Source organism: Zonotrichia albicollis, chromosome 3 (assembly GCF_047830755.1).
Source record: "Zonotrichia albicollis isolate bZonAlb1 chromosome 3, bZonAlb1.hap1, whole genome shotgun sequence".
Taxonomy (NCBI): domain Eukaryota; kingdom Metazoa; phylum Chordata; class Aves; order Passeriformes; family Passerellidae; genus Zonotrichia; species Zonotrichia albicollis.
The window spans coordinates 116852899-116868830 of record NC_133821.1 but is presented as its reverse complement, the minus strand read 5'-3'; the positions used below and the strand labels follow the sequence as shown (position 1 = coordinate 116868830).

The 15932-nt window shown below is 39.7% G+C and overlaps 1 protein-coding gene across 6 annotated transcripts in view; it reads right to left on the bottom strand.

The window, feature by feature from the left end:
* GRIK2 (glutamate ionotropic receptor kainate type subunit 2) overlaps positions 1-15932 on the bottom strand; it is a 366111-nt gene that overhangs the window by 345817 nt on the left and 4362 nt on the right. For 5 of the 6 annotated variants that reach the window (XM_074538574.1, XM_074538571.1, XM_074538573.1 and 2 more), the window contains exon 2: positions 14557-14961. In XM_074538574.1, coding sequence (XP_074394675.1) covers positions 14557-14671 — 115 coding nt within the window. In that variant the 5' untranslated portion in view covers positions 14672-14961. Of the gene's footprint in view, positions 1-14556; positions 15205-15932 lie in introns of those variants that run through there. The other variant, XM_074538572.1, reaches the window with a different exon arrangement.

The window sequence follows — 15932 nt, the reverse complement described above, 5'->3', positions numbered from 1 at the left end:
AATCTTGGTCTATGGATGAAAACTCCAACTGCTTAAACTACACAAACACAATGTCTTTAATAAAATATCAACATTAAAATACTGAAAAACAAAATAATACAGCTCTATTCCATGTAACCAGTTAGCTGATTGTCCTTCTGGGCTCTCAACAGCTAATGGGCAGCTGTGAGATTACTTTGAATAATAAACTTTCTCTGATCGAGGTCAGATCAGAATGATCTCTCTATTTAACAATGGCCAACGGTTATTTTCTTGTGCCACAGTAACATTTCTCAGCAGCACTGTTTGAGTATAGCATGAAACTGTGCTCTGTGGTTTCCGCACTCTTAAAATAGTATTTTCCAGTCTTTACAGCAATTATGTCTGTGGTCAGAAGGAGAGATAGTTTGGTTTTGGTTTGGAGGGGTATTTTAGTTTGGGGTTTCAGGGTTTTTTTAAATTACTTTTTTTAGTTGTTTAATAAATAAGATCAAAGCACTCAACTCCAAGTTTCCTATAAACTTTTTCACATTTTTACCCCAGCTGAATACATTCTTCTTCTGAGAGAAATGAGACAAGAAGCTGCCAAGTTAGATAGAAGCTTGTGTAGCTAAAAACACCGTCCTCCATATCTCTTCATACCCAGAGGCCATACACATCACTGCTGACACAAACCTCAGAGAAGAAAAATTGTCAGGACTCTGTTCAGTATTTTACTACATTATACTGGAGATCGCCAATGACAATTTAAAGTCTTTAAATTAACTCTTCTACATAAATACTGAAATACCAGCACAAGATGTCATATGGCAAGGAAGAATATGGAATACTAATGGAACAAGGCAAAGTAATACTCAGGCAAAGACATTCAGCCCTGCAGCAGAAAAGGTTGTGGAAGTGTAGTAGTGAAATATGATCATGGAAATTCAGATAATTTGGGTTTTTTGCAGTTGTCAATGAAAATATTGGTGAATGTAGTGACCAATATTTTTTTCTTACATATAATAATTTAAAGCATTTTTAAATGGAACTTGAGTTTATTTGAAAAAGTTTTGTGCCACTTTGTGTTACTGAACAAAGTGGTTCCATAAGACAAAAAGGAAAACATTTGGTTGCTACTGAAAAAACTATTATAAATATATACAATGCTGTAATCACGATAATGTTTTAGGGGTTTTTATTTAAATATATAGCACTTTTTACAGAAGTTTTAACATTAGTCCTAGTTCTGAAATAATATGTTAAAAAAATTTTCCCTGTGAAGTAAATAAACATAACTGGTTTTCTTAAAAATATGAAATTATATCGAAAGGTAACTAATTTCTAAAAATATTGAAAAAAAATTGTTAAGAGACATAATTATAAAACATGGGCTAAAAATATTTGAAAAATCAGAAGCACTGCAGTCCAGGTTACTAATACTGTATCTATGAAATAGTGAACTTAGGGCATTTAAGTACTCATAAAGCATCTGAAAATCTTAGCATACCCCTATTCCTTGCCAGCACTGATAGGAAATTTTTTGAAATTTTGTATAACAGCACAAAGCAGTCTTCACCAACCATAAAATATTTCATTAAAACCTAGACTAACCCTTTTCCAGTTTTCCTCTCTTTTTGCTTAATACCTCAACTACCTTTATGGTGACACCAAAGCAAATATTTTCTGGTTATGAGTGGGTTTACTTTCTCACAAAATACACAAAATTATTTTCCATTTATTAATTCAATATCAGAGCTACATGAACTCTAAAATTTAAACTACTATTTTATTACTACTTCAGCTTCTTGGTCTTTAAAATTATTGTTGAGCAGGGAATTCATGGAATTAAAATCTCATCTGGCTTTCAACCTACTAACTATGTTTGGGCAGCTATCCATGTGGGTAAGGTTTTGTAGAAAATGTGCCTGATGAAATAAGGGAGTCAAATACAGAAGTAATGATAATAATCTTCTGCCTCCTCAGGAGTTCCCATAATTGATCAGCAAAGACCTAAAAGCTCAGCATATCCTGGTTCCTTACAGTCAAGGCTCAAAAAACTCACCTAGAGGTTTGTTGCAGTACTGTAGCTTTAATCTAACTAAGAGATTCTACTGTAGCAGAAATGGACTTCAGAAGGCTCTACTGATTTACAGCACGGCTAGCTGAACCCTGAAACACTGGCATAATTATCTCCTCTTAAAAGTGCACTGAAAGGAAGTTACTATGGTTCTCACACAGGTAAATCCTCTATAAATTAAGATTTCCCTTGCACCAAGAATATTGGGCCATGGCAAACAGAGTTGATGTCTTAACAAAACCACGCCTACATTTTAGCAGTTGCAGTGGGGTGTTGTGGGTAGGAGCACATATACATCCTCAGCTTCATTCACAGAAAGAATGAAGGAATTCCTGTTTTTTTAGGATAGGAAATTCTAGTGTCCTCTTTTTTTCTGCCATAAATACACTTTACTTAGTGCATTCTTTGCTAAATTTCATGTTTTATTGCTTGAAATTTTTTTATTTTCAAGACCACTTTGAAAATATTCATGATGATCACACTCTGTGAGAACACATTCTTTCACCTGCACATCTCTTTGCTATCTCAGGCTCACACTACTTGTCAGGAAGCAGATGGATAATCATTATGAGCCCTTCTATCAAAGACCTCTTATGCACCCTCAGGCACTTCTCCTGGTTTACATTAATGATAACTCCAGCACAGGAAACACACTCCCACCTTTTTTTTCCTGCATTTGGGTCATCACAGCACAAAAAACCTGTATGTGTGTGTGTTTGCACACATCCACATAGAGCTGCACTTGTGAAATTATTGCTGCTTAGTTCCTTTGTTCAAGTCACAAGGAAAACTTTGTGACCTTCAAATTATTGCCAAAAGTAAGTAAAGGGACTTATCAAAAGTACAATAACCAATTGTTAACATAGATTAGTGAAAATATTTTTAATTATACAACCACAGTGGAGTAGAAGACAAAGAGCTTCTAATTTTCTATCCTCAGAACCATCAGATAGGTTCTGGTGAGTAGAACACCAGTTGCCTGTAGAAACAAAGTGGAGAAAGCTTCCAAAAATATGTGTTACAACTCCTATAAACTAGAAGATGACAGTAAGGACAAAAAAGGAAATTATTGTGAACAGACTGCCTGTGGCCACACGACAGCTAAATACAACAGCTTTATCCAACTCAAGCATCTTCCCATGAATGAAAAGAGTAAAAAATACTCCAAAAAGCAAGCCACATTCCTTATTTGACAACGGGGTATAGCCTTACTTTAAATTATACCAAAAGTACTGTTTAATGAACACTGATGATCACAGAACAATAGAAATCTACAGCTCAATTTGAAATCTCCAATGTCTAGACACAAAAGGTCACAAATGGACAACACTGAGCATGCTCTGACTGACTAACGTTGATTTGATCTTTAAATGTGACTTTTCATTGTTTAGGCAGGTTTGAAAAGACATTAGAAAATCTGATTTAATGCATTTTTGAACACATTTTTCTTAGCTGTATCACAGTCACACAGTCAGTTTCTGCAGGCATATTGAATGTCGTGAATGATAGAGTCTGTTAAGATCTGAAGAGATAAGCCTTAATAACACTCATATTTTATAGTCTTTCCTTCTCAAGGACATCCAAACAAATACATATAGCATTACTGGAAGGAAGTCACATGTATCTTTCACAGTTTTCCATTTTCTTCCCTCAGTTGCTTACAGATGAGGTATGCACAGGTTGTACCATTTCTCCTGAACCGACCCCATGCATGCTTCTTTCAAGGCTAAGAAAAGATCAAATCTAGGCAAAACCAAATTATTTAACTATGTTTCTGCTCTTTATGTACGCATCATACTCAATATTCAATAAAAAGCAGAGGGATTTAACTGAATAAATTCTTGGTTAAAAAAAAATAAAGCAAAGCTTATTTTGCTAAATTATCCGATCATTTTGTCAAATGTTATCTTTATGTTTGATTTTGACTAGACAGTAACAAAAATCTTACTACTTGCACAATTGTATATGGCCGCCTTAGACAAACAGTGGGGTTTTTTTCCACTAACCCTCTTCAATTTCTTTCTGTTATTTGTTCAGCACTGATGGCCTTGAATTCATCTGCATTATTTTGTTCAAACTACCTCCATCCCACTTATCAACTGTTTTTCTTTCAACAAAATGAAGAGAACAGTGTTGTCAGGACTATCTGGGAGCATACCCAAGTAGTTCATTGACTGAAATAGATCAGAACCTCAAGGTATGAAGGAAAGCACCAAAAACTTAGCTTTAAAAATGGACTGGTTCAAAAGCACAGTTGTTAAAAATTAGCACAACATACTCCTTCAGTAATTGATATTTTCTTTTAAAAATAAGAGTATCAAGTTTCACCTCAAATTAGCTATGACCAGTCATTGGCCTTGCATTTGAATTTTGCACGGTAATATTTTCAAAAATCAGACAGAGTGACACATCAAACTTCCATTGCTGAAGGGACTAGAAGCATATGTAGGTGCCTCAAAACACCAGAGAAAATAGGTATTTCTAAGTATATAAATACTTTTTTAAAATGCATAATCATTAACTTTAAAATGCATAATCATCAATACTTTTTTAAAATGCATAATCATGTACTTGAAAATGTGGCTGGGGTAAGGTCTTCTTATCATTTGAATAAAAAATCCCAACTTTGTTAGTGTAGCATACATGAAAACTGTAAACATTGCTGAACAGTAGAAATCAGATAAGTAAAGAGGTTACAAGTTAAATTCCCTAGGGCTCAGTCCTGATATTGGTCATTTAGTGGCCCAATAAGAAACAAGAATGATGCATTTTAATATTCAAATACATGCTGAAAAGTTATTAAAAGTTCTCTATGACATTTTTAAGCTTTTATTTAAATATCTGCTATTAAAATGCATAAAATGTGAACATACATATTCCCATTAATATATAAAATCTAAAACCACTGTGATTAAGCATTTTAAAAGAAAATTAATTCTGCTCTTTTAGAGTACTCTGCGTCATTCTAATTTTCCTAAAGTACCTTTTTACTCAAATTCTTAACAAATAAGTATAATGAAACTTCTTTTAAAGATTTTTCTGCCTTGTAGGATAAATGTTCCAAACATCAGTGAGATTATTGCTTTAGAAAATAGTTTTCTCTTACAGAATATGTAAACTTTATGTTTGCTGCTGTTATTTACATATATTTCTAAATAGTACTACATATTTCTACATGTTTCTGATTGTGTTACAGCTTTTGATCAGTAAAATAAGTTATTTTACTATTGAACTGCAGTAACCAGTGAGTATACCATTTTTAACTTTAAAAAAAAAATCAAAACCAAAAAGCACCATCACTTAAATATTTTTATGATGTTGAATTTGTTTTATAGTACATGCCTTTATATTGTTAAGGTAAATAATAAGTGAACAACAAATGAACGTGCAAAAAAAGGTAGTGTAACTTTAAAAGATAATTGGGGAAAAATTAGCACCTTTGCTAATGGTAACCAGCACAGGTGGTTTGACTTGAAGAGTGTTGCATTCAACATCTCTATGGACCTAATCATGCAACTTAGGAAGGACACTCCATCACCAGTTCATAGAGGCAATGACTGTACCTAGGATAAACTGGCAAATACCCATGAACTTTAGCACAATTTCTTTTTAGCACGAGACGAATCTAAGCCACTCTTTTTCTAAACAGCATGCTACAGCTTACAGCTTTGATTCTTATTTGACTCCATATTAACCTAAGTCACTGAGCAGAACAAAGAGGATAATCAGACCTCAGGCATACAGCAAGTTATCTTAGTCCAATGTTTGATCCATAAATTGTTGTTTTGAATCACTGCATAAGAAACTTTACATCATTTCCTCTCATCCGTGGCGTAAATATAAAAGCACGCCATCATAAGTCAACTTTGCACTAAACTCTTGAGGACTGTACATCTCTGACAATCTCAATACTTGGTACTGACTGATGATTGAGCACCCACACTATAAAAATATAGGTAAAAGTAGTAGAATTAATTGGTTTCCAAGTAAGTAGAAGAACTGGCTTCATCAAAGTTTTGCAATCGGAACAGTTGGGGCAAGACTGAAAATATTTGCTTACATGCTTTAAAAAGTGAAAGTCAAATTTTACCATTGTGAACTGTGAGACTCAGATTTTCTTATAAATGTTTCATGCTTACTAGTGTAATTATTTTAATTATGGACTCTTTGGTAAATCATGTCCTAATTGTGCAACTTCTAAATAACAGCATAAATGTGAGTTGATTGATATAGCTGACATATGTTTAGCTCTTGAGCTGATTGAAATAGCTTGTATATATTTAGCTCCCAGGGAAGGACAAAAGCCCAAATGGATGGCAAGTTCAATAAACTAATCTTTAATAAATTTACCCGGATTATTACCTAATCATGTATATGCTTTGTTTTTAAGAAAAGTTTTTTACATTCAGTATCAATTGCCTTAGGACAAAAACATTTTAAAGTAATAGATATTTCTGTATTCAGAGTAATGTAACAATTTAAAATACTGTACTGGACATACATAAGGAACTATGTATGAAGATGGCACATTTTTTCAGAGCGAAATATTTCTACACCTTTTGAAGAAACTTGATAAGCTTTATTCAATAAATTTCTGTAAAGTAATCAGTTAAATATATGTGTTCACAAACAAGTCCTCATTTACAGGACTAACTATGATTATCTATTGTGAAAACAAGCACCACCCACTTGCTGGCAAGTGTTTAGCAGAATGAGTGAGCAGTCTCTGATTCAGCATTTTTGTATTTTCGTGTCAGGAAGAAACTGATGACCCATTGATATATCATCATCACGATAAATTTCCATCTGAAAAAAATTCAATATGTTGTGATAGACACCAAAGCCTGGGGAGAAAACAAAAAACCCCACTTTGACATCCCCATGTTGCTGATTCCATGAGAGACATGGTTCATCTAGCCTAACTTAAGCCATCTTAGAGTTATCCAGCTTAAGTCAACCTTGTCTAATCCTCCTGCCTCTTTCACTCCCCAAATGCTGCAGAGGAGCCCTAAGGCATGGCTTAGGCTAGGAGTTTAGTTTCAAGACAGAAATGAGGACTTCCAGAATTTTTTACTTTTTCCATGGATTTTTCCAGAAAGTTAGAAAAACAAAGACTTTCCAAGAAGGATGAGAAAAAAAACCAAATATATTCAAATATACATTCCTTTTTCATATAAGAAATCACTTTCCATTTCACTATTTCAAAATAAATAAGGAAAATGACAAAGTACGAGGAAAGGATCAAATACAGGATCAAGGTACAGAAATTTTAAAAAACCCCAACCAAACAAATATTTTTTCTCTCAAAATTATTCTGCCCATCAATGAAACCACATTTTTCCATTTGTCTGTAAATATATGACCCTAACCTTTTGCTATACATAATGAAATCAGATAGTATATTTTTGAAATTAGTAAACGGAGACATAAAGTAAAACATAATGATAAAAGAAAAGAAGAGGGGGGAAAAAAGTAATCATAATTTTAATTTAACAACAGTTCCTGACAGCAAAATAGGAAAGTTCTCCCTGGACTGTTCTTCTGTCAGTTATGAAGCCTTGTACAAGAATTAATGATTCCAACAATGAAGGGTTTCATGACAGAAGACTGACAGACACTTTCAACACTCCTAGTTCAATTGACCTCAAATCCAAATCACGGGGGTTTTTTGGGAAAAAAAAATAGGTTTTAAAGAGTCTGTGAGAGGAAATAATAATACAATAAAACAGACATTCAGTTAATGTGCATTAATGTATCTTCTCCAAAAATTATAGTCTCTAAAACCCATAAATGAATTTTCCTTCCAGTGCACAGATAACAAAGTTTACTGTGAACTAAGAACAAACTTTGTGATCTAAACTCTGCAGTGTGGCTGTGCTTTAAACTACTCCTACTGTGGCCTCCACTCACAGTACCAGCAGGGAACCTCCTTTTCTACACCCCAGGCAGAAACCCCTGGAAGTGGAAACACTTGAAAAAATTTGTTACCTAAAAATGTGTATTTCATTTCAAAGCAACCTACCATACACATCCCAAGATGAGTTACTGTGTTTCAATATCATTTTGGACTAGAAGAATAGTATTCAAGGAAATTTGAATCATGACTGATCCAAGTCACCTGCAAATTTTGATGCAAGCATAGTTCTGCAGCAATGCAAGAAGACCATTCTTGACTTGAGCATTTGCACCCATTTTTCACTTCTAAATTTTGCCTAAAGGAAAAAAAGCATGGTGGTTTTAATTCATTAAGAAGTACTTTTTAATGAAATTTAGATTATGCTTTAGAGTTTGCTAAGTGTTTTACATAGCTCTACTATAACACCTGCTTTATCCAAATCTGGCTGAGCCCCACTATTGGAATAATGATCATCACTTATTTGTTCTGTATTCTTTGCATTACTGAGAGCTCTGGCTGTTTAAGTTGAAGGTGCCCAACACTACTGTTTTATAACAAAGGAACTGAAGTATTCGGGGGGAAATGGGGCGAGAGTGAGGAGAAGAAAGGGGGGAACACAGCATGGATGGCATAAGACATGCACAAAATTATAAGTATTAATATAACAGTGATCTTTGATTCTCCATATTCCAGTTCAGATGTGACAGCATAATGACATTATGCCACAATGTTATCATGCTGTTTAATCTAATCTTCCAACATACATTACAGCATAACACTATAAAAAGCTTATTCAGGAAAAATAATTTGCCTTGCAGATTGGGGAGTATGGAAATAAGACCCCCTCTATTTTCTCTTTTGCATTATTGACATACCTTCTAGTAATTGTTCCTCTGAAAGAGATTAAAGAGGATGAAGGTTAAAACTCAGAAACAGACAAGGTAAATATATTAAGTAGAGTACAAAGATCTGCTTTATTTACAATGACTACAAAATGTTTGGTTTGCCTTTTTCCCTAAATTGAGGGGATTTTCTCTGGTATACATAAATAAATGGGGAAAAAAACCTCTAAATCTAAACTAATAAAACTAAACTCTAATATTTGAGATTAGAAAAATCTCCTTTTCTCTAGTTTCTTTTATCTCTGGTGGCAGAAACTATTTATTTCAGCAACCACATTTAAACTGGAGGCATTACTTGAACATTGCATCTCTTCAAAGGACAAGTAGCAGTCAGTAAGAAGCAAGTTATCAGTAAGAATAAGCAGCCAGTAAGAATTCAAGCTATCAGCAATTGTGTGAAAATCACTTTATGAGACTATTGGTGTTCCAAACACTGGGTGAAAAGATCTGGGGATATTCCAGAAAGCCCACATGGATGAAAGCTTTCTTAACCTACATTAAATCTTGATAATGCAATAATGAGTATTTTAAAAGGATAAGTCTAATTCCCCTATCTAGTGCAATAAAGACTGTATACAGCTAATCAGCTTTGCCCTTTCAATTAAATTCGTCCAGGACGTTCTATGTAGTCAGCACCCTGAATGAGTCATTAAAATTCTCGTTCTGTAAGAGTTGTGTGCAGTGCACCGTTGTTTCTAAATTCCATTAAATCCAAACGGTCTTTATCGCCCCATGACCACTGTGACTTCAATCAGCCAATTTAATTACCTTACAAAATTGTCAGCAGAAGCAGCAAAGAAAAACAGGAAGGGTTGTGACGTTATCAAATTGAAATCTTCCTCTGTGCTGTTTAATCTAGACCAGTCAATAACAATGCTTCTCACCTCCTTGCTGCCTTTCCGAGGCTCTTAACCTTACTCTTCTTTCAAAGATTCCTGTTGTTGTTTGTAAGACTGATTTTGAACTCATCTTCGTGAGGACGTTAACAGATATTGAAAGATTCTTCTCCTTGGCAGTAAATTTTTCATTGGCTCTGAATGCTGGACTTGCCAAGACACAGACCCCGAGGGCTGCCATGAGAGTTTGGCTTGCAGATTTTCATCACACCCTTGATCTGAAGGCAGACTGCCTTCCCCACTCAAACAAGATAAGTACAATTTCTTGTTTCTCTCAAATAGAGGCGAAAACCTTACCTTCTCCCACTAAAAGGATGTCAATGCAAAATCCAAAGGAAAGAAAGTACATCTCCAGGAGGTTTAATGCAACTTAAGAAAACTCCATTCGATTACCCAGCAGGTATTTTTCATTTGACCTCTTGTCTCACACATCTGCACAGAGCTAGCTCCCACTGCTGTGCCATGACTTCACTGGCTTTAACTGCTACAATTTTAAAATGGTCTCCTGAATCCCAGAACCATGTGTTTTGACACCCAGTGTCACCTCCACAGGCAGTGGATGCAATGATCCAGCCTCTTCACTGGTTTTACCACACTCAAGCTCATAAAAACAATTATATGGAGATAAACTCAATCTGGTTGAGACAAAAGAGCTCAGCTAAGAAGTGCCATGTCAGATGAAACCCATGCTAAATCTTCACAGAGGAAGAGTCAAACGTCTAGCAATTTCCCTCTGGGGGTTCCCACAAAGAAATTGAAAAATGAGGGGGATTTTTTCTAAATCACAAAGAGTACATTATTTTATAATGCTTGATTTGCTATGATTATTATTTTATGTAGGGCAACAGGAAAGTGCTGGCCTTCATGAGGACTTGGCGTAGCATTAAAAAAAAAATAGTCACTAGTAAGAAATGCTACTGGTGAAAGTTCAAAACTCTTCCTTTTTCCTTTGAAAAGTTTTTCCTATCTCTCTCGACTTTCTTTTGCTTTTAAGCTGGAAGAAGCCACATGCACGCACACACCCTTCCTTTGTAGCTCATTGTGACACAAAACATTCAGCTCCCTCTCTCATCTGCTTCAAGTCAGGCAACTCCAAAGCACCAAAAAGTCAAAACTACAGGTATGTGCCACTACTTGTCTTTACCCTTCTTGAATGTCCTGAAGAAAATAAAGCATCACACAAAGTGGGTTAAAACTTATCAGGTAAGTGAGCACCCTGCAGTGTAGGTCTTTAGTCTTTCACCACATTTCCAGGAATAATGAGAGCAAATACAGCGGACAAACCTCTTTCACCTCCCCGTCACAGGTCTCTCTTCACACCTTTGCTGTAGGAAAGAGGAGCTGCTCACAGCAGTAGAGACAAGGCCGGATAGGAGCAGTTTAAATAAAAAGGGCATTTTAGAGCGCTCCAGGCTTCAAAGTGCTGACAACCCAGCTCCATATAGTGGTAGTAAGTGGGGAAAAAATGGGGTTTAAATAGCCCAGGCTCTTACTGCCTTGGGCAAGACAAGGGGTGGGTTTCTGAAAACACAGGTGAGCAATTACAGGTGTTTGACAGCTCTTAATGGGCTTGCTAATTCAGCATTTCGGGGACAAGGTATTGAGATGCCTTTAGGGGGTAAAGGCAGACCGAGAGAAGAGGCCCAATGTACTCTGCCCCACGTCGTGGCCAGAGGGGCCGATCGGCTGGGCTCTGGATCCGCCGAGCTCCCCGGAATTTCTTGGGAGCCGCTGCCGTGGGTCTGAGTATACACAGGAGCAGTGAATCGGAAAGCTGCGAAATGTGATCCCCGATAACGTAAAAGATGTGCTGGCGGTCACGTACTTTGGCTTTTGTTCGGTGCCAAGTGATAAGGAAAAGGTTTCCATCACACTTAGCTGAGCGGAGAGAAAAATACTGGCTGCTGCTTTTCTCCCTCCTCAAGGTGGGACTCATCCTTTTATCCGCATCAATGATTTAGGGCTGGTCCCACCTGACACCCTCGAGTGCCGTAGAGACAAATCTCACCTCCAGCACTCCCTGGGCTCGCTTGTGGGAAGCTGTTCAGAAAGGGCAAGGGAGGGAGCTTGGTGGCACGGCCCATGGAGCAACGTGGCGCTCAGGAAGGGCGCCTGGTGTGATGCCCAGCTCCGGCAGCAGCAACAGGCAGGTGTCCAGATGCCTTACAAGCGTCGCCGGGGAGGGAGCGGTGCCGTGGCACCAGCCTCTCTCCGTGTTTGCTCCATAAGGTACAGACAGAAATCTGACAAATAGCCCAGGCCGTCCGACTTCCCTGTGCGGTTGCTGAAAGGTAGCTTGAGAGAGAGAGGGAGGGAGAGAAAGGACATGCCGGCTAGTCCCAACAATGAGAGGAGCCGTGGGAAGGACAATGCGAATCCATGGTGGCTAATTTGCACAGGAGGAATGAGGGGGCTGCAGCTCTGGCAGGCTTCAAGCTCTCCCCTGTTGCCATAGCGCTGCTGGCTGAGGAAGGAGAGCGGGGGCTGGCAGGCTGCCTTCTGGAGGGAATCTCCTCAGCTCCCCCTTCTCCTCGGTTAGGGCTCCACGGCATCCCGTCCTCCTGGCCGCAAGGACATCCCAAAGGGACTGATAGCACGGGAACCCAGAGGGGGCGGTGGGGAATTCCTCCTCAGAAATAACCAAAGCTTTTCCGCAGCTCAGTCCCTGCTCCCTCCCTCCACCCTGCTATGCCCTACGCAGAGACAGAGATGTCAGCCTTTGGAGAAGGCGTGGAAGTTCTCCCGTGGTCACAGACAGAGTGAGTTAGCCTGGACTAAGCTAAATCCAGACTCCTTTAAAACTGAGATGTGCAACAGGCCCGGATAAGCAAAGCAAAAGTCTTCCTGCTCTTTTCAAGTCTAACATTCTCCACAAAAAAAATAAACTTATCAACTTCTCCCTACCTACTTTTAATGTTCAGTGATGGTTTGGCGACAATTCTTTTCAAAGACTGCTACAAACAGCTGAGTGAGCGCAACTCGTTGGCCAGCTGTGTGACCAGGAGGCAGCTGGGAAGGGAGGTTAGCCCAGTAAAACATCCACACACACCACCATGTCACTGGGCAGCAGAGACGCGCTGCATCACCTTTCAGCCGCCCGGTTATTTATTGCTCTAACGGGGTTATTTATTGCCAGAGCGCTGCTCTGCAGGGCTGTCCCCAGGCTACACCGGACTGACACTTCAGAGGGAATGCCGCTCTAAAGAAGGAAAGTCCACCTCTCGCTAGTGCCGTGACCAGGAGGATGTTTGCTTACACTGCTGTACCTGAAAGTAACTCGGGCTCCTAGGGACAGACCCATGGAAAGACAGACAGCCGGCCAGTGCCATGTTAACAGGCATCCTAGCACTAAACTCACGGCGATGATTATGGATCAGACTGATTGCAAAATAGACCCCACAGTGATATACGTGCCCGTTTAGCCATGTCCAAAGAAACAGGCATTCCTGAGGACGGTTGCTAAGAGCAACGTGCCATAAGCACCACCTTTAGACCAGATGGAAGCAGGAAAAAAAGTGCTGCCAGGAATTCAGAGATTGGTAACAGCCTGGTGACTTTTTAATCATTACTCACCTTCCCCTCCATATAAAACTGTGTGCGGGGGTGCTGAATTAAATTAAAATAGATACAAACCAAGGCATTATTCCCAGGCAAAGGCAAGAGATTTATGTGCCCCAAAGAAATGGATGCAGCGGCTGCCTCAGTTTATCGCGGACAGGGGGAATGCGGGAGATCTGCTCTTGCTCCGGCCACCCGCGCTGTCGGCAGGCACAGAGGATGCTGCTTGTATGGGGGAGCAATTTTCAGCCTGTCCCTTGCTGGCCGCCCCCCGCCGAGGCTCACCCGCTGTACCCGGGCGACCAGGACGATGCTGATGCGGGGCTCCCATCGTATCTCGCCCCGGACTAACACCGAAGGACATCCCCGGCAGCACAGACCCCTTCGGATCTGCTTTCCGAACTTTCCGTCCTGCTCTTCCTCCCTGCAAAACTTCTGTAGGGGATGCAGCGGCTGGAATTTGTCCCTTGCTTGCTTAGACACACGAACATGCGCCCTTGCACAGGCAGAGCTCCTAAGGTCAGTGCCCTGGTCCAGCTGGGATGGCCTTTAAACTGTAAACCCTCTCTACTCTTGAAATGCCATTCTGATCTGCTTGCCTTTTTTTTTTTTTTTTTTTTTTTTTTCCCGGGAGCGGGAGGAACTCCTACAACTTTCCTCCCATAGAAAAGCTGTGCTTTCGAAAGGTATCGCAAAAGCTCTTCCCCGAGCACCGCTCAAGACATAAATCATCTCTTCTCTAACCCTAAACGCCACTCAAATGTCAAGCAAACAGACAGATACTTCAAAGGAAATCAGCCCAGAGGTCTCAAATCACAGCGTTACGCCCGCACGGGATCGGCTCGGGGGGATCAGAGACGGGCGGACGAAACTCGACAACTACTTGACAGGTTTTCAACTGATCAATCACCGTATTAGCCATGCTTTCCCCTACCAGGGAAACAACAAAGCAAAACAATGGAAACAATTACGAGGAAGCCACACAAGCTGCGCAGAGCCTTAGGCAACCACGTTCGCCACTCTTTTTTCTATTGTTATTATAATTATCATCACCATCGTGCCGTTACTACGGCTACAATGAGCAGTAGCGACAGAAAAAAAAAATCACACAGCAATTCATCTCTCCGGATGCAAAATAAAGAGGGACTTTGCTGCCCGACTCCGGCAGCATGTCCCAGCTCTCCCCCAGCATCCCCTTCTGAGTCAATCCTACGCACATCGCATTCAAGCTTAAACACACAATGAAAAAGTGTCGGGAAATCTTACCAAATCTTAATACATGTGTGGTTCCTTGAGAATATCCAATCCACAGTAAGCAAAGAAGGAGTCTAATGGTGCATCTGAAGACTGAATTAGTTACAATACAGGAAATAATCTTCATGATGTTTCTATGCACACACGCGCTGCCTTACTTCCCCCTTCTAAGCCGTCAGGTTTCCCGGTAGGGTGAGAATGAGGATACGCAAACTGTCGGCCCTCAGACACGATCACGGCATGGTCACAGAGAGAGCAGAGAGTCTACGCTTCCCAAACCCATTAGCAATCCCTGCATGTTCTTCATTCACTGCGCCAAGGAGCAACCTTCAACTGCAAGGAATGGTGGGACATCCATGTTAGTCGGGGGAGAATCCTTGAGAAATCCAAACACACACAGCGTCCAGCCGAGTAAACCTGGGAGGCGAGAAAGGAGGAAAATCAATAGGTAATCCAGCTCGAGAGATCGCTGAGGTACCGCCACATAGCGAGCGCCCGCGTTTCACTGGCGGAGCCTTTGCCGTGCTCCCATTCTACTGCACTGCTGCACAGCTTCTGACGCGAAGCCAAGATTAAGTGAGAGAAATTGAGATAGCTCTTCTCTGCTTAAGGCTGCCTGCCAGACAGCCTTCCCAATTTCTATTATGCAACCGATCTGATCGCACAGCTTTGTCGGAAGGGAAAAAAAAACCAAACCCAACTCGGTTATATTTACATGCTTCTTATTGTTATCAGTTATTCAGTTGTTCTGAACAATGGCTAAAGGGGCGGGGGGGGGGGGGACGGGGGGGGAGTGCTGCTGGAAGGGAGAAGGGAATCTGTTGTGTGACAATCAATTCCTGTATTTCAATAACTGACTGCTTGGGTCGAGATCACTTAGCTTTGGAGTTGTGAAAGAGAAGGCTGACAACAAAGTCATGCAGGTTATCACAGTAACGTTCAGGTTTGGGGGGGAAAAATTACAATCATTAACTGTTACTCATTTTAGTGCATGATGTAGGATAAATGCTGTGGCTTGTGTACTGACTGTCCCTAGGAACTTGCTCCAGACTCAGTGATAACGGAGCACCAGGCTGCTTTTGCAAGGTAACAGCAATCGGCAGCGCTGGAACAACCTTGTTGAATGCATAGACCTGTTTCACTAAACTTGCTTGAAATTGCAGTGTTGCTTAAAAGACAGTAACTAGGGGAATTACTAGTTTGCGATTTTCACTTTATTCTGCCACTCTCATTTTGCACTCTGCTTTCTTTTCACTCCAGTATTGTGGAAATGTTGCTGTTCCTCCCTATACTATGATCTACGTAGTTTGTCATTTTGCTATCCTCAGTGAGAACAACAGCATTTCCCAATTTGATAATGGGATACTGAGTTCATATCTGTGGAAATG